Source organism: Scyliorhinus torazame, chromosome 10 (assembly GCF_047496885.1).
Source record: "Scyliorhinus torazame isolate Kashiwa2021f chromosome 10, sScyTor2.1, whole genome shotgun sequence".
Taxonomy (NCBI): Eukaryota; Metazoa; Chordata; class Chondrichthyes; order Carcharhiniformes; family Scyliorhinidae; genus Scyliorhinus; species Scyliorhinus torazame.
In genome coordinates this window covers 243924679-243950615 of record NC_092716.1, presented here as the reverse complement: position 1 = coordinate 243950615, position 25937 = coordinate 243924679, and the positions used below count along the sequence as shown (strand labels likewise).

The 25937-nt window shown below is 45.5% G+C and overlaps 1 protein-coding gene across 4 annotated transcripts in view; it reads right to left on the bottom strand.

Moving 5' to 3' along the window:
• The window catches only part of ckap5 (cytoskeleton associated protein 5), a 188275-nt gene that overhangs the window by 149323 nt on the left and 13015 nt on the right, over nucleotides 1-25937 (bottom strand). For all 4 annotated transcript variants that reach the window (XM_072466631.1, XM_072466633.1, XM_072466634.1 and 1 more), the window contains exons 2-3: nucleotides 17867-17955; nucleotides 3197-3390 (exon numbers count right to left, since the gene is read on the bottom strand). In XM_072466631.1, coding sequence (XP_072322732.1) covers nucleotides 3197-3390; nucleotides 17867-17923 — 251 coding nt within the window. In that variant the 5' untranslated portion in view covers nucleotides 17924-17955. The remainder of the gene's footprint in view (nucleotides 1-3196; nucleotides 3391-17866; nucleotides 17956-25937) is intronic.

Here is a 25937-nt window from a genome sequence, read left to right as displayed (position 1 = left end):
GGTTTCGCCCCCACAACCCAAAGATGTGCAAGGTAGGTGGACTTAACACGCCAAATTGCCCCTTAATTGGAAAAAAAAATGAATTGGGTACTCTAAATTTATTTTAAAAAACTTTAAAAGTGACATTCCAATTCTAACAAATCTTAAACTTGAAAGCCAATGAAAATGAAAATCGCTTATTGTCACAAGTAGGCTTCAAATGAAGTTACTGTGAAAAGCCCCTAGTCGCCACATTCCGGCACCTGTTCGGGGAGGCTGGTACGGGAATTGAACCGTGCTGCTGGCCTGCCTTGGTCTGCTTTAAAAACCAGCTATTTAGCCCAGTGTGCTAAACCAGCCCCAATTACCTAGTCATGAGGGAAGAACAGGTCACTGTTAATTGGGTAAATAGACTTTAAGGATTAGAGGAAAATGAACAGTGGAAATATTAGAGAAACAATTCAAAATGCTCAATAAGAAAATTTCCATTGAAGAACAAAACGCGGCCAGGAGGACCTATCAGTGCTTCTCTCAGGAAGTTAAGGATAGTATCAGAGGGCAGCACGTTGGCGCAGTGGTTTGCACTGCTACCTCATGGCGCTGAGGTCCCAGGTTTGATCCCGGCTCTGGGTCACTGTCCGTGTGGAGTTTGCACATGTTTGCATGGGTTTCACCCCCACAACCAAAAGATATTCAGGTAGGTGGATTGGCCACACTAAATTGCCCCTTAATTGGAAAAAATGAATTGGGTATTCTAAACTTATATTTAAAAAAAGGAATTTTATTTAAAATGATAAAAAAAATCAGATTTTTAAAAGAGGCTTCCAGTGTTGCAGAAAACAGTAACAAGTCTGAGGTCTGGGACTGGTTTAGAAGCCAGAGCCACCAAAAAGCTGAATAAAAAGGGAAAAAATTTAATGAGTACACAAGCCTGAAATATAAGAGTTTTATAAGTTTAGGAAAAAAAATAGCAGCAGCTAAGAAAATGTTGCTCCTTTAGAAACAGAGACAGGAGAAATTAATTGGGGAAAATGAGAAATGGCAGTGGCATTGAACAAATAATATGGTGTGTCTGTCGTCACTGTAGGAGACAAGTTCCATACGAGAAATAAACAATAACCTAGAGGCTAAAAAGAGCGAGAAGATTAGGGAAATTAATATCAGAGATAAAGTACCGGAGAAACCCAAGGGGCTAAATCTGAGAAATCCCCAGGACCTGATGGCCTACACGAGGGTTCTAAAAGAGATAGCTAGAGATAGTGGATGTGCTAGCTATGGATTTTCCAAAATTCCTCAGATTCAGGAAAAGGCCCACTAGATTGTAAGTGAAAAATATACACTACTTTTCAAGAAAGGAGAGAGAGAGAGAAAGTGAGAGAGAGAAAGCAGTGAACTGCAGACCAATTAGCCGGTCATTGGGAAAATGTTGAAATCGATTAAGGAAGTCTAAACAATGCACTTAGAAAAGCATAGTATGATTAAAACAAGTCAAGATGGTTTTACTAAAGGAAAATTACGACTTTGAGGATGTAACTAGTAGATTCGATAAAGGGAAGCAATGGATGTAGTATACCTGAGATTTCTAAAATGCATTTGATATGGTGTCACAGAAAAAGATTATACGGCAAAAATAAGGACTCATGGAGTTGGGGGTCAAAATATTAGCACGGATAAAGGATTGGTTAAGAGTTAGAAAATAAACAAAGGGGGCTTTTTGAGTGAATAGTGGTGTGCTGCAAGAATCAGTGCTGGGGCCGTTACCTTCTCACAATCTATATTGACTTAGAAGAGAGAGAATAATGTATCCAATTTTGCAGATAAAACCAAGATAGATGGAAAGATAAGCTGTGGGAAGGATAGAGAGGCTGCAAGAGATAATGGACAGGTTAAGCGAGTGGACAACGAGATGACAGGTGGCATATAACACAGGGAAATGTGTAGTTATTCACTTTGGTCGCAAGCGCAAGAATACAAAAAAGGAGAGAAATATGCAAGTATTATGTATAAACAGATTTTGGCGTGCATATTAAGGAAAGAAGAAAGTTAGTGTGCAGGTGCATCGAGCAATTAGGAAGGCAAATGGCATATTGGCCTTTATGTAAGGAGATTGGAGTATAAGAGTTTAAATAAGCGGTGCTACAGTTGTACAGGATTTTGGTGAAATCACATCTGGAGTACCATTTGCAGATTTGGTCTCTACATATAATTTATACTTGCATTGGAGGCAGTACAGCAAAGGATCATGAAAGGCTAAGTAAAGTGGGCTTGTAGTCTCTGGAGTTTTGAAGAATGAGGGGCGATCTCATGGATACTTACAAAATTCATAAGGGGTTTGATCGAGTGGAAACTAAGAAATTGTTGGTCCATTGGTCGAGGAACCTAAACAGAGGCACAGCCCCAGTATAAAGGGCTATTATAATAATAATCTTTAATAATTATTGTCACAAGTAGGCTTACACTATCACTGCAATGAAGTTACTGTGAAAAGCTCCAAGTCGCCACATTCCGGCACCTGTTCGGATACACTAAGGGAGAATCTAGAATGTCCAATTCACCTAACAAGCACGTCTTTCAGGACTTGTGGGAGGCAACCGGAGCACCTGGAGGAAACCCACGCAGACACAGGGAGAGCGTGCAGATCCGCACAATGACCCAAGCGGGAATCGAACCTGGGACCCTGGCGCTGTGAAGTAACAGTGCTAACCACTGTGCTACCGTTCTGTGCTAATCATTTAGGACTGCGATGAGGAGAAATGTCTTCATTCGAAGGGTTGTGAATGTTTACAATTCTCTACCAGAGGGTGTTATGGATGCTCCATTATGGAATACATTTAAAGGCAGGATAAACAAACTATTGGTCTCGGGGAATTAAGGGATATGGAGTTGAAGCCCTAGATCAGCCATAATCATATTGAATGCCGGAGCAGGCTTGATGGGTCTTAAGGTCTACTCTTGTTCCTATTTCTCATGTATGCAGGCTACATCCTCTAAAACCAATTTACTCCTGCATTATGAAAGTGTGCTGACATGCTCTTTAAATATTTGGTTAATTCTGATTTTGGTTTCATTTAACTACGTTCAAACCCATCCCAAAACACTATGCAAGGTTCCAAAATCGAAGCAACAAAATCTCATACTAATAGGAAATTCATTTGTAAATGCACCTTTGCAATTGGTAAACTACCAATTTAACAAAATATTCTGTTGGAGAACTTACCTTCCTGCGACATGTGCATTTTCTATATAAACAAGTGCTGCTTCCAGTCCTTTCAGTTGAGCTACTGCATTTGACTCTGTTACAAATTTCTTGATTAATCCCAAATATTTGGACCATTCTGGGCTTTTTTCATCTTGAATCTTCTGGAACAGTTTGGCAGCTTCTTCATAGCCATTTAATCTAGCTTTCCACACCTGAAAGGCATTGTTTTTTTTTTTATAAACTTAGTCAACATCCACAACAGATCAAGTAATATGACTTACCTTACTCTAATTCCACTTTGCCACACTCCCTCCAACCCCAACCATCACCCTTTCCCGCCAACTGCCAGTCCAAATTTGCACCCCACCTCCCCCTCCCTCTTCAAGGGCTTTCCAATCAGTCCCATTCCTCTACTGTCCCCTAATTGCAGATTTCTCCATTTCAATGTACAACTAATTGTTTTTAGAAAATACGTGCAGACTGCACACAGACAGTGACCCAAGCCTGGAATCAAACCTGGGACCTTGCAACTGTGAAGCAACAGTGCTAACCACTGTGCTACTGTGCCACCCATAACTTGCTTTTTAAAAAAATTCTCCTGCCAGCTTTACTATTTGTTGGATGCCAATACATATGGAGTCAATATCAATGACGAAGCAATGCTTTGCCAAAGCTTCTGCAAAGGGGGTGGTACACTAAACAAAACATTTTCCTTCCTATTTAAGCTGCTATAATCTTTCTTTGTAATTCATCACCTCAAGGCAGGAATCGGTCTGGTTGCCATAGGTACTTTTTCAATCTGCTTTTGCTTTCTTTGGTAGCCTAGTGATGAAACTGAACACAATCCTCCACACCACACACAAACATTGACTTAGCATTTTTAGCTTCACACTTGGGAACCATAGATTGCAGCATATAAGGCAACATTTAATGTTATGAAAAATCCTTTAAAAGACAGGATTCGACTTATAGGCAAGAGCATACAAAGTGAATCGCTGGCATTGGTTAAAATGTGAAAGGTGAAAAAAACCACCGATAATTCATATTACATCAAAAAAGCACATTTTACTGACAGATATAAATAGATTTTTAACCCCAATAAAAACTTCTAAAAACGGTCAAATTCATTATCTGATAGTGTTCATGGAATATATTCAAAGTCACTTCGGCTATGGCATTGCAAGGATCCCATTCTGGATCAGATGTGAGAATCATTTTCCTCTCCATCCATTGAATAGGAATAATTTAATGGTAGTTTGGTATACTGTTAGCATTCCACAAGCTGTTAGCGAAACCTCATAAAACATCAAGTGGAGCCTTACCATATTTCCACTCTATGAAACTTTTCCCCCCTCCGTTTATTCCATTTGCAAAGATCCTTGAATGGCTTGTTACGCCACAAATTGAGCTGAACCCTGGACGCGAGAACCCCCTGCTATAACTGCAATTTGGGTGTTATTCCCTGCCGACACCTCAAGCTCAGTTATTTATGTGAATATGTTCCTTCAATTACAAGAGGTGCCAACTGCACACATTATCTATCCACAACATCACTCCATCATCATCGATCAAACCTTTGATAGTTGGAATTGTTTTTATGTTTAAAAAGTACCACCCCGAATCAAATAGTCTCATGCATTGTGGTTTTCACTAGAACGGTTTTCAAACCTTTCCACTCCAGAGTTTGGTTGTATTGCAAATTTAAATTCATTTGTGTTTCATCCATGCTACCAATGCGACAGGTGTTCTTTCCAAGGGCCGGTGCAGACTCGACAGGCCAAATAGCCTCTTTCTGCACTGTAAATTCAATGGCAAGGTTTTTGCCACTGCCTGAAGAATCACCAGAAGCTGGTAATTTTGGCAGAGCTCTTTTAGCAGCCTGAGCTATTGTTTGTCTTCTGCAGCAGTATTGGACATTTTTGCTCCATAAAGCAGCTGCACCAACTTGCTGTTCCTCTGAAATTTTTGTTGAACTCAGTTTAATGTGGCCCATTGAAGAGTTTATAAATGCATTGCATTTCTGGTGACATGTAACCATTCTGACCATTTTTGAGGGTGCATTCCAGTACATGTCTCAGGTTTAGGCCAATGGCTGGATATCTTCTTCAGGGCATATTTCTTCTTCCATTCTTGCACTAGGTTTTTTTTTTTTACGGACTCCAAATTCTCACTGCAGCACAGTTAAGTTAGCAAATGTTCGGACTTTTAGCTTGAAGCTAGCTTAGTGCTTCATTCCATTTGCAGGACGACCCATTTCGGTTTATCGGCCTCGGTGCACAAGTCTACTTTTGGGTGGGCGTGCTTTAACTCCCTCTCAACTTTTGGCAACACAGTCTGTTGTCTGCTGATTCCATGTGCCAGCTTCTAAAGGGAGTAAAACTTGCATTTCTGACAGGAAATACTGAGGTCGACATTTAATGCGAGTGGCTTTCTTCGCAAAAAGAGATGTGAAGAGCAGTGGGGTGGGGGAGGGCGTTTGACTTTTCAGGGATGAATAGGCTTATCACATCTATGGTACCATCAGTTTAACATCCATTTCTGAGCTTTTCTCTCAACCCTGGTAGATATGTTAATGTTAGATATATTTGCTATTGGTCTGCCCAATTACACAACTCAATTATACTTGTATCCTTTGTTTACTATTCTTATTTCAGTGTCAGCAAATGGCAAGCTTACGGTTTGTTTCAGGCTTTTTAAACAGGCAGGCAAAGATTTCAAGAAATCCACCAAAAATAACGAGAGAATGCAGAAAAATATTGACGTAATAATCAACCTATCACAATTGAGTCGAGACAAGCAGCAGCCACAATGACTTGTCAATCAAGGGGTGGCATCCAATAAGAGTAAATCAAAATTGAGGTCCCCTGTACTGTGATTTTGTGGATTAAATTAGTTGACAAAATTCTTTCCATGTTTTCTGCTTGCTTCTGATTTCTTTGGATCATCTTTTGATTTTACTCCAGTTATCTACTATACTGCTGGGAATTACATTGCACCAGTGCCATTCATAGTACAGTACATAATTTAAAAATATTTGCTCATGACGAACTTGTAAATTAGAAGAGTAACTGAGAAGTCATTTACCAGTCAGAGAGGAGAGGAATAAAAATCACCCTGGCTCAGGGAAAGGACTGGAGAAAAGCAGTCAAGTTGAATATTAGCATGAACATGTACCCGGGTGGGATCCAGTTTTGCTCATCTCTTTATCGAGTATGTAGAACAATCCTTTTGCCAGTCCTACACCGGCCCCATCCCACAACTCTCTTATTGGTACAGGCGACTGTTTTGGTGCCACTGCATGTTCCCGTGGAACTGGGAACATTTGTTAATTTTGCTTCCAATTTTCACCCCTCCAACACCTTCACATCTCCAACACAAACCCGCACCCCCCCCCCCCCCCCCCCCCCCCCCCCGGCCTTTCAATTTCAATTTCTGGGAAAGACTATCCACTAGTATCCAATACAAACTCACCAACTCCCACAGCTACCTCGATTACAGTTCTTCACATCCCACATCCTGGAAGGATTCCATTCCATTCTCCAGTTCCTTCACCTCCATTCCAATGATGCCACTTTCCAAAACTGTGCTGTTGACATGTCTGCATTCTTCCTTGATGTAGTTTCCCACCCACTAACTTGCCCTTACTTTATGCATATCGCTTCAGTCATACCAGTAGGAAAAAACTGGGCGGAAATCGAAAATCACTGGAATGTGGTCACCCTGCGCATGGGCAAAGATCAACAAATGTTTTGTGTGCCACATTCAGAACCCGAATGTGGCCTCCAAGCCGCAGGTTGCCCACCACTGCTTCAAACTGTGCTCACTCCATCCAACTTGAACAGGTTAACTTGGGACAGTCATAAACCACATCTCCTTATCGAAGGAAACTCCAGCACGATGCTACCACCAAACACACCTTCCCCTCACTCCCTTGGTCAGCATTTTGCAGGGACTGTTCCCTCCAGGATACCCAGGTCCACTCCTCCATCATCCCAAGCACCTCACCATCTTCCCATGCAATCACAAAAGATCAAACACCTGCCCCTTTATCTCCTCCCTGCTCACCATCCCAGGGCCTAAACATTTCAAGCGAGGCACCTCACCATCACTTCACATGCACCTCCTTCAATCTGGTCTATTGCATTTGCTACTCCCAATGCTGTCCACTCTAAATTGGAGAGACAGCGCAGACAGGGTGACTGCTTTGCAGAACACCTTCGGTCCGTCCGCAAGTAGGACCAGACCTTCCGGTCGCTTGCCATTTCAACTCTCTGTCCTGCTCTCATGGCCACAAGTCTGTCCTTGACCTGCTGCACTGTTCCACTGAAGCCCAGTGCAAACAGGAGGAACAGCACCTCATCTTCCGATTAGGCACGTCAGATTGTGAACTCGTTCCTCCACCTTCACCCCATTTTTATTACAATCAATTTATTTTCATTTCTTCCATCAATCTGTTTTTCCCTCACCATTGTCCCCCATCCCACCACCTCACACAACGTGGGCCATCTGTTCCCTGCTCCTAGTTGCCTTTTGACACACTGCTTATCTTTGTTCTCCCACTAACACATTCTAATCTCTTAGGATGGAGGAGGGATCTTGTAAGGGTCTACTTTGAGGGCTGTGGTGACTGTAGCATTGCCAATGGCTCAGAATAGATATTCAGGGAGCCCAGTGGTGCAGTCCAAGGTGAATATATGGAATCAGCTGAGGAGGCATTTTAGGGTGGAAGGGATGTCGGTGCTAATGGCACTGTGCGAGAATCATGGGTTTGAGTAGGGAGGGGGTGGGGTGGATAGTGTACACAGGAAGTGGGGCTATTTAAGGTGAGAGATTTGTATTTGGAGGAAGGGTTCGCCAGTCTGGAGGAGCTAAGGGAGAGGGAAGAGCTGCCAAGGGGGAGTGAGTTCAGGTATCTGCAGGTTAGGGACTTTTCACGAAAGGTCTGGAGGGGGTTCCCTAGGTTGCCGGGATACACCCTGTTGGAGTGACTGCTGCTTCTGGATGTGGAGGGGTGGGATCAATTGGGGATGTATACAAGTGGCTGGGGGGAGCAGGGAGGTGAGCGGCTGGTGAAGATCAAGGAGAAATGGGAAGCGGAGTTGGGAGGGGGAGATCAAATGGGGAGTATGGAGTGAGGCACTGCAAAGGGTAAACAGGACCTCCTCTTGTGCAAGGATGAGCCTGATACAGTTTAAAGTGGTGCACAGGATGTACATGACTCGGGCGAGAATAAGTGGGTTCTTTCAGGGGGTAGCAGAGGAGTGAGAGAGGTGTGGGTGGGGGCCAGCGAATCACGCGCACATGTTTTGGGGTTGCGAAAAATTGGGAAGATTCTGGGTGGGAGTTTCACGGTCTTAGCCAGGATAGTGGAGGAGGAGGTGGACCCTGACCATCTGGTGGTAATATTTGGGGTTTCAGAGAAGCCGGAGCTCATGGAGAAGAGGAAGGCCGATGTTGTGGCCTTCGCCTCTCTGATTGCACGGTGGCGAATTTTGCTGGAGTGGCTGTCAGCATCTCCACCGGGGGTAGCAGTTTGGTTGGGTGGCCTGTATGACTTCCAGCGATTAGAGAAGATAAAGTATGAGTTAAGGGGCTCTGCAGGGGGATTTGAGGAAAGATGGGGGATGTTTGTGACCATGTTTGAGTTGTTCGTTGCAGGGGGGTGGGCAGTGGGAGGAGGGGGAGGGGATCTGTCCAGACTGTATAGTTGATTGCTGGGAAGTATGTTTCCCAGGGTGTTTATTTGCTGTAACCTGCTTTGATACACGTTTGTAATAAATACATTCCCTTAAAGACAATCTCCACCTATCACTGGTTCTGTATCCAGACCCACTGCTCCACAACCCCCTCCACCAAAAAGTATAAACCTGACACCATTCCCAGTTCCCTCCAGCTTTGACAAAGTCATCCAAACTAGAAATGTTAGCTCCCTTCTGAAATGAAATGAAAATCGCTTGTCACAAGTAGGCTTCAATGAAGTTACTGTGAAAAGCCCCTAGTCGCCACATTCCAGCGCCTGTTCGGGGAGGCTGTTGTGGGAATTGAACCATGCTGCTGGCCTGCCTTGGTCTGCTTTCAAAGCCAGCGATTTAGCCCTGTGCTAAACAGCCCCCAGATTCTCTCTCCACAGATGCTGTCACACCTGCGGAGATTGTCCTCCAGCATCTGCAGTAATTTGCTTTTATGAGCATTTACATATTCTGTTGGACTGACTTTATTGTAGTACCTGATCTGCTTCCAAATAGGTTAGCAAGTTTTACTCTTGTACTTTGCTCTGTTCCCTTTATATTCTCATGAGTCTCTTCCCTTGCTGAATGATCAGTGTGTTACTGCTTTCTGCATGCAAGGTGGTAATTAACAAATGATCTAGCATCAAAACGTCATTTTCACAAGAGATATTATGAACATGTGGCTAAAGAGCTGGTGAAGCGGGGAGGGCTTCAGATATGTGGATCATTGGGGTGTCTTCCTGGGAAGGTGAGACCTGTACAAGAAGGACAGGTTGCACCTAAACTGGAGGGGCATCAATATCCTGGCCGGGAGGTTTGTTATAGAATCATAGAAATGTGATTCGTGAGGATTTAAACTAGTAGGGCAGGGGGTTGGGAACAGGAGCAGCAGGCCAGAAAGTGTAGAGACTGGGGATGAGCTTGAGACTAGGACAAATATAGCTAAGGGAGTAGGCAGGGGGAGGTCCCTGAACACAGGTGGCCTGGAGTGCCTTTGTATAACAGCAAGTATAACAGATAAGATGGATGAATTTAGAGCCTGGATTAATGCAGGGAATTATGCTATTATAGAGACATTGTTAAAGGAAGGACATGACTGGCAGCTCAACATTCTGGGATATCGATATTTTAAACAGACAGAAGGGGTAGCAGAAAGGGTGGGGTGGGGAACTGCATCACAGGTTAGGGAACATATCACAGCTGTGATGAGGGAGGACATCTTGGATGGATCTTACAGTGAGGCATTATGGATAGAGCTTACAATCAGGAAGGGTGCAATCACAATGCTGGGGTTGCAATATAGGTCTCCCAACAGCCAGCGTGACACAGAGGAACAGATTTTGTCGTCAGATTCTGGAAAGATGTGAAAATAACAGGGTTGTTGTGGTGATTTTAGTTTCCCCTCATATTGACCAGGACTCCCTTAGTGCAAGGGTTCAGATGGAGAGCAATTTGTTTGATACGTTCAGGAGGGTTATTTTGAAACAGCATATTCATAGTCCAACCAGGGAGTTGGCCTTACTGGACCTTGTATTGGGGAATGAGCCTGGCCAGGTAACCAAATAATTCCGAAGTCTTCAAATTCAAATACTCATGGATAAGGACAAAGTGGTCACCGAGGGAGAGGAGGCTAAATTGGGGGGGCGGGGGCTGTTTGAGGATAAATCCACAATGGATATGCGAGTCTTTTAAAGACCAGTTGATGAGTGCAGAATAGGCAGGGTCAAGAAAGTCCCACGGCTTGAGAAGAGCCAACGGTGTCCCTTTGTTTAAGAATGGAAGCAGGGATAATCCAGGTAATCTGTCCCAGTGAGCCTGACACCAATGAATCATAGAATTTACAGTGCGGAAGGAGGCCATTCGGCCCATCAAGTCTACACCGGCTCTTGGAAAGAGCACCTTACTTAAGGCCATGCCTCCACCCTATCCCTGGAACCTAGTAACCCCACCTAACCTTTCAGGACATCAAGGGCAATTTATCACGGCCAATCCACCTAACCTGCACATCTTTGGACTGTGGGAGGAAACCGGAGCACCTGGAGGAAACCCCCACGCAGACATAAGCCAGGAATCGAACCTGGGACCCTGGAGCTGTGAAGCAACTGTGCTAACCACAATGGTGGGAAACTGTTGGAGAAGATGCCGAGGGACAGGATTTATTCAGATTTGGAAGCGAATAGACTGGTAAGTGATAGGCAATGTGGTTTTGTGCAGGAAAGGTCATGCCTTACCTACTGGATTATTTATTTATTTTTACAGGCGGCACTGTGGCTCAATGGTTAGCACTGCTGCCTCATGGCACCCAGGACCTGGGTTCAATCCCAGCCCTGGGTCACTGCCCGTGTGGAATTTGCATATTCTCCCCATGTCTCTGTGGGTCTCACCCCCACAACCCAAAGATGTGCAGGGTAGGTGGATTGGCCACACTAAACTGTCCCTTAGAATTGGGCACTTTTAAACTTTATTTTTTAAATTTAAAGTATCCAATTATTCTTTCCAATTGAGGGGCAATTTAGCATGGCCAATCCCATGAATAAGGTTAAATAAGTTTAATACACCCTAAATATTTCATAACAAGTTATAGAAAATGGTAAAAACAAAAACAAAAAATATATATATTATATACACAATGGACGCAGGGGGAGCACACGGTACCTCACTTCACTAACTTGCCCTTACTTTATGCATATCACTTCAGTCATACCAGTAGGAAAAAACTGGGCGGAAATCGAAAATCACTGGAATGTGGTAACCCTGCGCATGGGCAAAGATCAACAAATGTTTTGTGTGCCACATTCAGAACCCGAATGTGGCCTCCAAGCCGCAGGTTGCCCACCACTGCTTCAAACTGTGCTCACTCCATCCAACTTGAACAGGTTAACTTGGGACAGTCATAAACCACATCTCCTTATCGAAGGAAAGATGTTCTTGCTCTAGAAGGAGTGCAGCAAAGGTTTACCAGACTGCCTGGGATTGTGAGACAGACATAGGAGGAGAAATTGAATCGGTTAGGATTGTGTTCACTGGAGTTCAGAGGAATGAGGGGGAAGAATCTCATAGAAACCTTTAAAATTCTAACAGGACTAGACAGGGTAGATGCAGGAAGAATGTTCCTGATGGTGGGTGTGTCCAGAACCAAAGGTCACAGTTTGAGGTTACAGGGTGGACCATTTAGAACCGAGATGAGGAGAAATTTGTCACCACAGGAAGCAGTGAAGGCCGAAACATTACATGTTTGCAAGCAGTTAGATATAGCACTTAGAACGAAGGGGATCAAAGAGTATTGGGGGAGTGGGAAAGCAGGATTAGGCTATTGAGTTGGAAGATCAGCCACAATCAATGAAAGGCAGAACAGATTTGAAGGGCTGAATGGCCTCTTCCTGCTCCTATAGCATTTAGATTGAAGGGGATCAAAGGATATGGGGGAAAAGCAGGATAAGGCTAATGAGTTGGATGATCAGCCATAATGAATGGCTGAGCAGGTTCGAAGAAATGGCCTCTTCATATTCCTATTTTCTATGTTTCAGGCCAGAATCTGCTGCCAAAACCATAAGACAAATCAACGACTTCTGAAGCACCTTTCCCTTGACCCCTCTAACAAACACAAGCTAATGTACTTTTGTCAGGAAGATTGGGATTTATCTGCTCCTCCTACTCTCACCCCAGTCACTAGTCAGCAAGCCAATTCCCTCAAATGCTGGGACTCTGAACTCTTCTTTTGCTAGCTTCACTCCCATCCCATCTCATATCCTCTTCCACCATCTTATTTCAGTGAAATATCTCCTGTGCTTGATCTCATTTCCATGGAATTGCTAACCAGCCAATTTCTCGACTTGCACGCCCACCACCAACACCTGCTCACTGCCATTCTAGATTCCAATTTCTCATATGCCACTCCCTTCCTTTCAAAATAATATTCATTACTCCTCTCGTCTGCTGCCCTGGTGAACTTATTCAGTACATTTGAGATGTAGATATTGTTGGTTATGGCCAGCATTTGTTGCCCATCACTAGTTGCCCTGAGATGGTGGTGCAGTTTCATGGAATTGAGTAGCTTATAATATAATAATCTTTATTGCCATAAATAGGCTTACATTAACACTGCAATTAAGTTACTGGGAAAAGCTCAGTTGCCACATTCCGGCACCTGTTCGGTACAGAGGAGAATTCAGAATGTCCAAATTACCTAACTGGGCTAGGCTATGTCAGAGGGCAATCAGCCATGTCAGTGTGAAATTGGAATTACATCCACCCTGTGAAAAATATAGCAAATTTCTTTCTATTTAGACTTGAAGCAATTCAGTCTTTTACAACAGCTTTATGATCATTTTTCTAGATACCAGCTCTTTTTATAACCTGCCCTGTGGGAGGTGCTCAGGAAGTCCGGCGAACCATGTCCATATGTTTTGGTCATGCCCGGCACTGGAGGGGAGTTGCGGGAACAGTATCTAAGGTGGTGAAAGTCCGGGTCAAAAAAAAAAATCAGCACTTGCACACTTCCAGGGAATCTCTTTCCACCCTTTCCAAAGTCATCCTTCCTGTGTGAACAATACTCCAGCTGGGGCCTCATCAATGTTTATAAAGGTTTAGCACAACTTCCTTGCTTTGCATGCTATTCCTCCATTAAAAAACCAAGGATCCTTTTTTAAAAAAAAGGAGTCAACTACTTTCATTTGCCAGGTCTCGCCCTGCAAAATTTAAAATTGTACTACTTAGTTTATATTGCCTCGCCTCATTCTCGCTATCACAATGTACCGCTTCACATGTTTCCACATTGAATTTCATTTGTGTGTCTGCCTATCTCACCAGTCTATGTCCTCCTGAAGACTGAAATAGTGCTCTCATGTTTATCACCAAGTTTTAGTCATCTGCAAACTTTGCAATTATATCTTATATAGCCAAACAGACTTATTAATGCACAAACATGACATTTGAAGACTGACCACAGGTGAACACCATCATAGTATGTTTTACTCCAATCACTCACCATTTGCCCTCTGCCTTGTCACACAGCCAATTGCGAATACATACTTTATGAATATTGATATTTTGCAATATGCAGATTTTTTTTCTCTCTTTTTTTTATTGAAGTATTTGTAAAATTTCATAACAATAACAGAAAAAGAACAGTAACCATTAACATGGTGAAAAAATAGACATTTCTCCATTCTGCTCTATCTTCACAAACCACATGAAATAACATAAAATAACACTTTCTCCCTCCACCCCCCCCCCTCTCTCTCTCTCTCTCTCGGAATGCTGCTACTGCTGACATTTTAAATTTCTCCAAGAAAGTAGACGAACGACTGCCACCTTCGGGAAAACCCTAGCATTGATCCTCTTAAGGCAAACGTTATTTTCTCGAGGCCAAGAAACCCAGCCATGTCATTGACCCAAGTCTCTACACTCAGGGGTTTCGAGTCCCTCCACATTAAAAGAATCCGTCTCCGGGCTACCAGGGAGGCAAAGGCCAGAACGTCGGTCTCTTTCACTCTCTGAACTCCCAGATCTTCTGACACTCCAAAGATCGCCACCTCTGGACTCGGCACCACCTGCGTACCTAGCACCGTGGACATTGCCTTAGCAAACTCCTGCCAGAACCCTCCAAGCTTCGGGCGTGCCCAAAACATATGGACATGGTTTGCTGGGCTTCCCGCACACCTCGCACATGTCTTCTATCCCGAAAAACTTGCTCATCCTCACCGCCATGTGTGCCCGGTGGGCCACTTTAAACTGGATTAAACTGAGCCTAGCAGATGATGAGGAGGAATTTACCCTACTTGGGGCTTCCACCCACACACCCGGCTCTAACTCTCCGCCTCCCATTTGTCCTTGCTCCTCCACCGGGGTTCCCTCCGCTTCCAGCAGTTCCTGGTAGATATCCGACACCTTCCCCTCCCCCACCCAAGTACCGGAAACTACTCTATCCTGCATCCCCCGTGGCGTCAGGACCGGGAAGGCCACCACCTGTTTTCTCAGGAAGACCCACACTTGCAAATATCTAAAGCCGTTCCCTGGCAGCAGTTTAAATTTGTCTTCCAGCGCCTGCAGGCTGGGAAAGCTCCCATCTATAAACAGGCCACCCATCCTTTTGATACCTGCCCTCTGCCAGCTCTGGAACCCACCATCCATCCTCCCCGGTAATAACCACAGGTTTCTACATATCGGGGTCCAGACCGACGCGCCTTCCACACTCTTGTCTCTCCTCTACTGCCCCCAAATCTTCAGTGCTGCCTCCACCACTGGACTTGTGGAGGAACGGGCCGGCGAGAACGGCAGAGGTGCCGTTTCGAGCTCTCCCAAACTGGTGCCTTTATATGACGTCGTCTCCAACCGCTCTCATGCCTCCCCTCCCCCAATACCCACTTCCTAATCATGGCTATATTGGCCACCCAGTAGTAGTTGCAAAAGTTCGGCAACGCCAGCCCCCCACCCCCCCCCCCCCCCCCCCCGGCGTTCCAGCAGCACTCTTTACTCGCGGGGTCTTATTCGCCCACACAAATCCCGAGATGATCTTATTCACCCGCTTGAAAAAGGCCTTAGGGATGAAGATGGGAAGGCACTGAAATACAAATAGAAATCCGGGGAGGACCGTCATTTTCACGGTCTGTACCCTCCCCGCCATTGACAGCAGGAGCATGTCCCATCTTTTAAAGTCCCCTTCCATTTGTTCCACCAGCCGGGTCAAATTAAGCATATGCAACAAATCCCACTTCCGAGCCACCTGTATTCCCAGGTAGCGAAAGCTCTACTCTACCCTCCTAAGCGGCAGCTCACTCAGTCTCTTCTCCTGCCCTTTAGCCTGGATCACAAACAACTCGCTCTTCCCCACATGGTTTGTACCCCGAAAAACTGCCAAATTCCCTCAAGATGCGCATGACCTCCCCCATCCCCCCCAGTGCGTCCGAAATATACAGGAGATCATCCGCGTAGAGCGAGACCCAGTGCTCCACCACCCCACCGGACCAGCCCCTGCCAGTTCCTTAAGGCTCTCAACGCCATGGCCAGCGGCTCAATGGCTAGAACAAATAATAGCAGGATGGGGGGGCACCCTTGCCTCATCCCCCGGTGCAGTTTAAAATACCCCGATCTAAGCCGGTTTGTACGCACGCTTGCCACAGGCGCCTGGTACAGCAATCGCACCCACCGAATACAGTCCTCACCAAACCCAAACCTACCCAGCATCTCCCACTCCACCCGATCGAAAGCTTTCTCTGCATCCATCGCTGCCACAACCTCTGCTTCCCCTCCTTCCGAAGGCATCATAACAATATTTAAAAGCCTCCGCACATTGGCATTAAGTTACCTGCCCTTAACAAATCCAGTCTGGTCTTCCCCCATCACCCCCAGGATACAATCCTCTATCCTTGTGGCCAAGATCTTAGCCAATAGCTTGGCATCCACATTTAGAAGCGAGATTGGCTTACCCACAATGTTCAGGGTCCTTCCCCAGTTTAAGAATGAGTGAGATCGAGGCCTGTGACATTGTAGGGGGGAAGATTCCATTCTCTCTAGCCTCATTAAAGGTCCTCATCAGCAGTGGGCTCAGTCTCTCAATTTCTTTAAAAATTCCACCGGATAGCCATCCGGCCCTGGAGCTTTGCCCGACTGCATGCCCTCTAGCCCCTTAATAATGTCTTCTATCCCGATCGGGGCCCCCAGCCCCTCCTCCATCCTCAGGAACCTCAACTGGTCCAGAAATTGCCTCATCCCTTCCGCTCCCGCCAGGGGTATCGATTCATAAAATTTGCTGTAGAATTCCTTAAAAACTTCATTCACCTCCCCCCCCCCCCCCCCAACCTGGGCCCAAGACCAAGTTACCCTCCTTATTCTTTACCCCACCAACTTCCCTGGCTGCCTCTCTCTTCCTAAGCTGGTGCGCCAGCATCCTGCTTGCTTTCTCCCTATACTCATAGACCGCCCCCTTAGTCTTTCTCAGCTGTTCTGCTGCTTTCCCTGTGGTCAACAATTCAAACTCCATCTGCAGCTTACGCCGCTCCCTCAGGAGCCCCGCGTCCGGGGCCTCCGCATAACTCCTATCCACCCAAAGTATCTCCTCGCGTCCCTCCACATTAACAAGAGCCTTCTCCGGGCTACCAAGAAGGCAAAGGCCTGGCCTCCAGCCTCTTTCGACTCCTGCACTCCCGGATCGTCCGATACCCCAAATATCACTATCACCCAGCTCGCTTTCACCCAAGTGTCCAAGACCTTGGATATAGCCTTTGCAAAGCACTTCCAAAATTCCGTAAGCACCGGGCATGTCCAGAACATATGGGCATGGTTTGCTGGGCTCCCTGAACACCTCACGCACCTGTCCTCTACCCCAAAAAACCTACTCGTTCCCGCCCTTGTCATATGCGCCCGGTGCATTACCTTAAACTGAATCAGGCTCAGCCTGGCGCAAGATGAGGAGGAATTGACCCTGGCTCAGGGCGTCAGCCCACAGGCCCTCATCCAGCTCCTCCTCCCACTTGCCCTTCAGTTCTTCCACCGAGGCCTCCTCCGCCTCCTGGTATATGTCCGATACGTTGCCATCCCCCACCCACACCCCCGAGACCACCCTGCCCTGAATCGTCCGGGCAGGCAGCAGCAGAAATTCCCCCACCTGCTTTTTCACAAATGCCCGAACCTGCATGTACCTAATGGTATTCCCCGGGGGTAGCCCAAATTTCTCCTCCAGCGCCCTCAGACTGGCAAGAGTCCCATCGATAAACAAATCCCCCATCCTTCTGATTCCCACCCTGTGCCTGCTTAGGAACCCGCCGTCTATCCTACCTGGAACGAACCTGTGGTTGTTCCGTATCGGGGTCTAAACTGAGGCCCCTACTTCCACCCTATGCCGTCTCCACTGCCCCCAAATCCTGTTGTACATATATTATCTAGCAAAGCTGATGAGCTTTCGATGCTCTACAATATTTGCAATAATTCTAATTATGTTTACAACTAATCTTACACATACCTTATGCTCACACTTCTGGTCAATCGGCAATTTCATCCATTCGCATTCATCCCCCATGGTGATACGTAATGTGCTCAGTAGACTGCAACCTAGAGAAAGAAACGCATGTTACTATCCAAAACAGCTTTCATTGCATCAATGTAAGTGGACTTCCACGGTTTGCACTGGGATTAAAGCCCCCATTATATTTTTCCCCTCCTCCCCTATGTAGTTGCAATTCAAAAATAGTATACAAATACCCAGCTATATCCTTGAATCTGTCATGATCCAGCTTGAGTGATCCCTTTGCAGGACAACTCCTAAGTAGCATGCGCCCTGCCATACAAACCAAGTTGTATTTTTGTTTAATACATTCCCAGTTAAATCACTGATCAAAAGTTTAACTATATAGCCATGTAGCTGGCTTAGCCACATAGCTGGCTTGAAGGAATTTACTTCTGCAGTGATGATGTCAATTTTAGTCACCAAAAACAATTTATACAGCAGGATTATTACATTTCAGCCAGATTTTGTTTCAATATTAACAAAGGTATTATGCCAAATGGTATTATCAATAATGATAAGTCAGCACAGGGGCAGTCTCGGAGCTGAAGAAATATAAAGCTGGGTACGATTTTGGCAGTCCTCAGTGTGGACTCAGATTGTAGCCATTATTTTGATGGAGATATTTCTGGCTTTGGAAGGCATTCTAGGGTGCCAGGAATTCTGGAAAGATAGGTTCAACGACATGCAGAACTGGGAGGACGAGGATCAGAGTACTGGAGTCTAGGAACCAAGTGCACTAAAAGGAGTCACAAGATATGAATTGGGAAGGTAGACCAAAAGCAAAGCTATGAAGGAGTTTCTGAACACGAGAAAAAAAGTTAACTTGTAGATTCAAAGAGGTCTAGTAATATTGGGAGGAACAGCCTTGAGGTATCGATCCAGGTGAACGGTACCAAAATATCCTTCAAACCCAACAACTCTCTCCCTCCCTCCCTCCCCCCCCCCCCCCCCCCCCCCCGCTGCTGCATGCCGACTCCTTCCCTACCCATCCAAAGCCTTTTATGTCTCAAGCATTCAATTTCGCCCAGCTTGATTTTCCCATTTAAGTGCTTTTGATTTCACAGTACTATCTTAAAAAAGGTAGAGGTACCTCTTAAAATTGATAAATAATCGCATGCAGTTGAGAGCTCTGCGATGTGGCCTCAGGATGCATCAGAGGGATCGGGAGTATTAGTTTTTCTCCCCGGTGCACAGGGTGTTTTCAAGGATTGACTTTTCTGTGGTGGGAAAGGTGCTGATGGCCAATATTACGAGGGCGAGTATTAAGCAATTGTAATCTTGGATCATGCTCCGCATTGGATGGACGTGGCATTGGAAAAAAGGGAAGCCCGGAAGCCAGGGTGGAGGATGGATGTGGGGTTATTGGCGGATCAGAGCTTGTGAGACAAGATAGGGATGGTGACTGAAGAGTGTGTCAATTGCATGGAGGACATTTTGCTGTTGGTGGTTTGGGAGGCTCTGAAGGCAGTTTGGGGAGGAAAGGGGGGGGGGGATCTCCTTCAACGCCAACTGAGAGGTTTTGGAGGTGGATGGGACCCAGGCCCAGGGTTCCTGGCAAAGATGAAGAAGTCACAGGCGAGGTTTGACCTACTGTTCACGGGAAAAGTGGTACGCCAGTTGAGAAGGGTGAGGGGGACTATCTAGGAGTATGGGGAGAAGGCAGGGCACATGCTGGCAGGTCAGTTTCGTAGGAAGGCCACGGTGAGGGAGATAGATCAGATGTGGGACAGGATAGGAGAGTTAGTGGTGGGTCCAGAACAGATTAATAAGGTGTTTGAGGAGTTTTATAGGGACTTGTATAAGTTGGACCCACCAGAGGAGGAGCAGGAGATGAGGGAGTTCTTGGGCGAGTTATTGTGCCCATGGTTGGGTGAGGTGGAGAGTGCATGGCTGGAGGAAGTAAAGGTGGCAATCAGGAGGATGCAGACTGGGAAGGCGGCAGTGTCAAATGGGTTCTCAGTTTAATTTTATAAAAGATTTAAGGATAGGATGGCGCCGTTCATGGTGGGAATGTTCAAGGACGCAATGGACAGGGATGTCTTGACGCAAACGATGGGCCAGGTCTCCATGTTGCGCAAGGACAAGGAAGGATCCGGTGGAGTGTGGGTCGTACAGACCCATATATCTCTGCAGAAGCTGGATGCCAAGGTGTTGCAATAGGTACAAGGGGTGTCTTCCGAAGGTGATTTTGGAGGATCAGAGGGAGTTCGTAAGGGATAGCTGTCCCCCAAGTGAGGCAGCTGTTGAATATGGTGCTTTCTCCAACAGAGGGAAGGGAGACGGAGGTGGCGGTAAGATGCGGAAGAAGGCATTTGATCGGGTGGCGTGGAGTTATTTGATGGCGGTGTTGGAGAAATTTGGGATTGGGCCAAGGTTTGTGGTGTGGGTGCGACTGTTATATGAGGAACCAATGGCGAGCGTGTGCATGAATAGTATGAATTCAGGGTACTGTGCATTGCCCTGGCATATGAGACAGGGGTGCCCCATATCCCCGTTCGGGACGGTGGAGCATTGGGAGTCCTAATATGCAGATGATCTGTTGTATGTTTCGGAGGCAAGCTCTTCATTGGGGAGCATAATGGGGTTGCTTCAAAGATTTGGGACGTTTCAGGGTACAAATTGAATTTAGGGAAGAGTGAGTGCTTTATGGTCTCCTCTCCGGGTGTGGGAGCGGAGGGGCTGCCATTCCATCTGGCAGCGTCTTATTTTAGGTATTTGGGCATGCAGGTGGCCTGGGATTGGGCAGGGCTCTGGAAGTTCAATTTCACTAGCTTGGTGGGGAGGGTGACAGCCAATTTGTTCAGGTGGGACAACCTCCCTCTGTCGTTGGCGGGCCAGGTACAAGCAGTAAAAATTAATGTTCTGCTGCGATTCTTGTTCTGCCGGTCTTTTTGCCCAATGCATTTTTTAAGTGGCTAGGATTAGCAAGGCTCAGCGTGGCCACCACCACTGGACCATCAGAATACTTCCCTGGGACATCCTTCAGCAGAGATTTTCTCAAGATAAACATTTGGGTAAACAAAAATTGTCTCACTGCGCAAAAACACATTTATAGTTTAAGTTTTTATTTAAAAATTCTTTAAACCTCAAACAGCTCATTTTTTTAAAAAAACGTTCCTTTCCAACAGCAATAAAAAGGTGATTAAAAAAGAAACTTGTTATTACGGAGCATATTATGGAGCATAGTTGGTTAATTAGAATTGCAATTACAGATACCATCTAAGTAGCAGCTCAAGAGTTGAGTGGACCCTACGACCCATTGGGCCTGCTCTACCATCCAATGCCATGTCCGACTTTGGGCTTGAACTCACTTTCCTGCCCGCTCCCCATATCCCTGGATTCCCAAAAAGACCAAAGATTTGTCTATCACAACCTTAAATGTATTCATCAATGGAGCATCTACGACCCTCTGGGATAGAGGATTCCAAAGATACATAACCGCCCCCCTTTCTCAGTCCTAAATGATTGATTTGAAACATACAAATTTCGGTCAACAATTCTCCAACATGGTCCATCTTTGTTTTTCACTATTGTGAGATTTTGCAATGCCGGAAACGTTATTTAGAACTCCAATGCTGCTGTTACGAGTTCCAGGATTTTGACCCAGGAATGATGAAAGAAAACACATGTATGCCGAAGTCAAGATAGTGAGAGACCTGTGAGGTGAACATGGAAGGTGCTACTGCCATGCAGTTGTAACTGGTACATATCCCAGACAGAACTGCACTAGTGACTTATTTTTCTATGCATTCATGGAATGTGGGCATTGCTGGCTAGGCCCATCCCCAATATTTTGACTTGAATGGTTAGTTAGGCCACTTCAGATGGCATTCAAGTCAACCACATTACTCTGGGGTCACATGTAAGGACGTCAGTAACATGAGTAAACCAGTTAGGTTTTTGTGACAATCGACAATGGTTTCATGGAATTTTCATTCCAGTTTCTTTTTACAATACAAACAGAATTCAAATTTCACCATTTGCCGTGCAGGGATTCGAATCTTGGTCCACAGAGCAGTATCCTGGGTCGCCAGATAGTGGTCCAGTGCCAACACCACAGATGAATATTATATAAAAATCTGGAATGAGCATGCAAATTTGTCAATTGTTGGAAAATGTCCTTTAGGGAACGAAATCTGCTATTTTTACATTGGCTTGACCTACACGGTGGCACACTGGGTAACGCTGTTGCTTCAGAGCTCCAGGATCACGGGTTCCATTTCCGGCTTGGGTCACTGTCTGTGCAGAGTCTGCACGTTCTCCCCGTGACGGCGTGGGTTTCCTCCGGGTGCTCCGGTTTCCTCCCACAAGTCCCGAAGGACACACTGTTAGGTCATTTGGACATTCTGAATTTTCCCTCCGTGTAACCGAACATGCGCTGGAATGTGGCGACTAGGGGATTTTCATAGTAACTTCATTACAGTGTTAATGCAAGCCTACTTGTGACAATAAAGATTATTATTACTGTTGAGGGAAATGACCTCTCGGGGGGGGAAAGCAGCAGCAGCCAAATACATTGAACCATGGTTGGTTCTGTTGCAGAGGGGAGGAGTAAAAAGTATGCAGCATTTCTGTGGCCGCAAACAAAACTCCAGAATGGTATGTTGCCTCCATGGTGCTCGGGTCAAGGATGTCTGAGTGGTTACAGGACATTCTGGAGGGGAAGCCAATGGTCGTGGTACACATTGGTATAAATGACGTGGGATCTCAGGATAACTACCAGTGCCATGTGCTAGTCAGAGTAGAAATAGCAGATATACCGGATGAATACATGGCTGAAGAGATTGCATGGGGGAGGATTTCAGATTCCTGGGACAGGTTCTGGCGGAGGTGGGACCTGTACAAACTGGGTAAGGTACACCTGGGCAGGACCTGGACTGATGGTGGTGGGTGGGTGTGTGTACTTGCTGGGAAGGGTTTAAACTAATACAGCAGGGGGCTGGTAACCTACATAAGGATTGAGTACAGGGGGAATTAAGAACAAGAGAAAAGGACAGCATAGAGAATATGAAAAGTGATGGGCAGAGAAATCAAGAGCCTGTTTCAGATAACATCACTGTAAAAAAGAAATAGGGCCGGGACAAGGAATATTAAAAAAGACTAGCCTGAAATTTTGTACCCGAACACTGAGAATTTGAAATAAAATGGTTTAATTAGTTGTGCAGATAGATGTATAGGGGTACGATATAGTTGGGATTATGGAGACATGGTTCCACGGTGACCAAGGGATGGTTTTCTGGACCAATATGTTGATGAACGAACAAAGGGAACAGGCCATCTTGGACTGGGTGTTGCGCAATGAGAAAGGATTAGTTGGCAACCTAGTTATGAGACCCCTTGGGGATGAGTGACCATAATATGATAGAAAGTTTTACAGTCATAGAATTCTATGGTATGTAAAGAGAAAAAGATTGATTATAAACAAATGTAGGCCCCTTACAGTCAGTAACGGGGAACAAAGAAATGGCTGAGAAACTAAATTCGTACTTTGCTTCTGTCTTCACAAAGGATCGGAAGTTTTCAGTGAGGAATTGAAGGAAATTAGTACTGGTAGAGAAGTGGTTTTGGGAAGATAATGGGATTGAAGGCGGATAAACCTCCAGGTCCTAGTAATCTTCTCCCCAGAGTACTCGAGGAAGTGGCCCCAGAAATAGTAGATCCATCGGTGATCATTTTCCAGAATTCTTTACACCCTGGAATGGTTCGTACAGATTGGAGAGTAGCTAATATAACCGTGCTATTTAAAAAAGAGGTAGAGAGAAAACTGGGAATGATAGACCAGTGAGCCAAACGGTAGTAGGGACATTGCTAGAGGCAATTATCAAGGATTTCATAATACACAATCTGGAAAGTAATGGTATAATCAGACAAAGTCAGCATGGATTTACAAAAGGAAAATCATGCTGGTCAAATCTACTAGAATTCCTTGAAGATGCAACTAGTAGAGTTGACCAGGGAGAACAGGTGGATGTGATTAATTTAGACTTTCAGAAGGCTTGACAAGAATCGCATAGCAGATTACTGTGTAAAGTTAAAGTGCATGGGACTGTGCTTGAGATGAATAGAAAGCTGGTGAGCAGACAGGAAGCAAAATTGGAATAAATGGGTCATTTTCCAATTGGCAGGCAGTGACTAGTGGGGTACTGCAGGGATCTGTGCTGGGACCCCAACTGTTAACATTATATGCTAATGACTTGGGTGCAGGATCTAAATGTATTATCTCCAAATTTGCAGACGATTCAAAGTTGGGTGGGAGGGCGAGCTGTGAGGAGGATGCAGAGATGCTTCAGCAGGATTTGAACAGGTTGAGTGAGTGGGCACATCCATGCCAGATGCAGTATAATGTGGATAAATGTGAGGTTAACCACTTTGGTAGCAAAAATAGGAAGACAGATTATTTGGGTGTAAATTGAGAGAGGGATACTCAGCAAGACCTTGGTATCCTTGTGCAGGTACTGAAAGTAAATGCGTAGGTACAGCAGGCAGTAAAGAAGGCAAGTAGCATGTTGGCCTTCATAGTGAGAGGATTTGAGTATAGGAATAGGGATGTTTTACAGCAAATGTATAGGGCATTGGTGAAGCCACACCTGGAGTATTGTGTGCAGTTTTGGTGTCCTTATCTGAGGAAGCTCCTAGTAAACTACATTTTGAAGCTGGACAGGAGTGTGGATTCACTGTGGAGCATCCTTGATGCTGAGCAAGTCATGGATAGCATGTTCAATGACATGGTCAAACCATAGATGAAGATTGTACAGGAAGAAAGGGCATGGGTGACCACCAGGCAGAGTAGAGGAAGGCAAGTTGTGCAGGAGTCCCCTGTGGCCATTCCCCCTTTCTAACAGATATACCCATTTTGGGTAATGCTGGTGGAGATGACCATTCAGGGGAAAGCAGTGGCAGTTAAATTCATGGTACCATGGGTGGGTCTGCTGCACAAGAGGGGAGGTGGAAGAATGGCAGGGTTATAGTAGCGGATTAAATTGCAAGGAGACAGCCAGGCATTTCAGAGGCTCCAGGGGGTTGGTTGCCTCCCTGGTCCCAGGGATGTCCTATATCCTAATTTGTATGTTCCTGAACATCTGCACGGCATTCTGAAGGGAGAGTTTAAATAGATAGATATCATGGTACATATTGGCACCAACGTTATCGGTAGAAAAAGGGATGCGTTCTGCAAGTAGAATTTAAGGAGCCAGGAAATAGATTGAAAAACAGAACCCAGAAGTTTGTAATCTCCAGATTAATTCCGGTGCTATGCACTAATGAGTACAGAAATAGGTTCATCCAAATGAATGCGCGGCTGGTGCAGGAGGGAGGGCTTTAGACTTCTGGGACAATTTTGGGGGGCAGTGGAACCTGTACGAGGTAGACAGGTTGCACCAGAATCAAAATGAGACCAGCATTCTTGTAGGTTTGCTAGTGCTGTTGGGGAAGTTTAGACAGGAGGGTGGAATCCTGAGCCACGGTTCAGCACGGGGGGATGCACAGCCAAAATCAGAAGAGACAGCAAGTGAGTCAGGAAGCCATAGAAGTTATAGACCAGTTAAGTCATGAAGGAGTTTGGCAAGATTGGATGGTATTTATTTTAATGCAAGGAGTCTGACGAACGAGGCAGATGAGTTGAGGGCACAAATTAAAACTTGGTGTATGATGTCAATCGCTGTCACTGAGACATGGTTGAGAGGGGAGACGATGCAGCTCAATACTACAGGATATAGGATCTTCAGTCAAGACAGGGAAGGAGGTAAGAGGAGGGGATGTCGTAATTTTGATTCGAAAATCAATTACAGCAGTAAGGAGACACGACATCAGGGGTAGCACGGTGGCACAGTGGTTAGCATTGCTGTCTCACGGTGCCGAGGACCCAGGTTCAATCCTGGCCCCAGGTCACTGACCGTGTGGAGTTTGCACATTCTCCCAGTGTCTGCGTGGGTTTCACCCCCACAACCCAATGATGTGCATGGAAGGTGAATTGCCCACACTTAAATTGCCCTTTAATTGGAAAAAAAAAATAGAATTGGGTACTCTA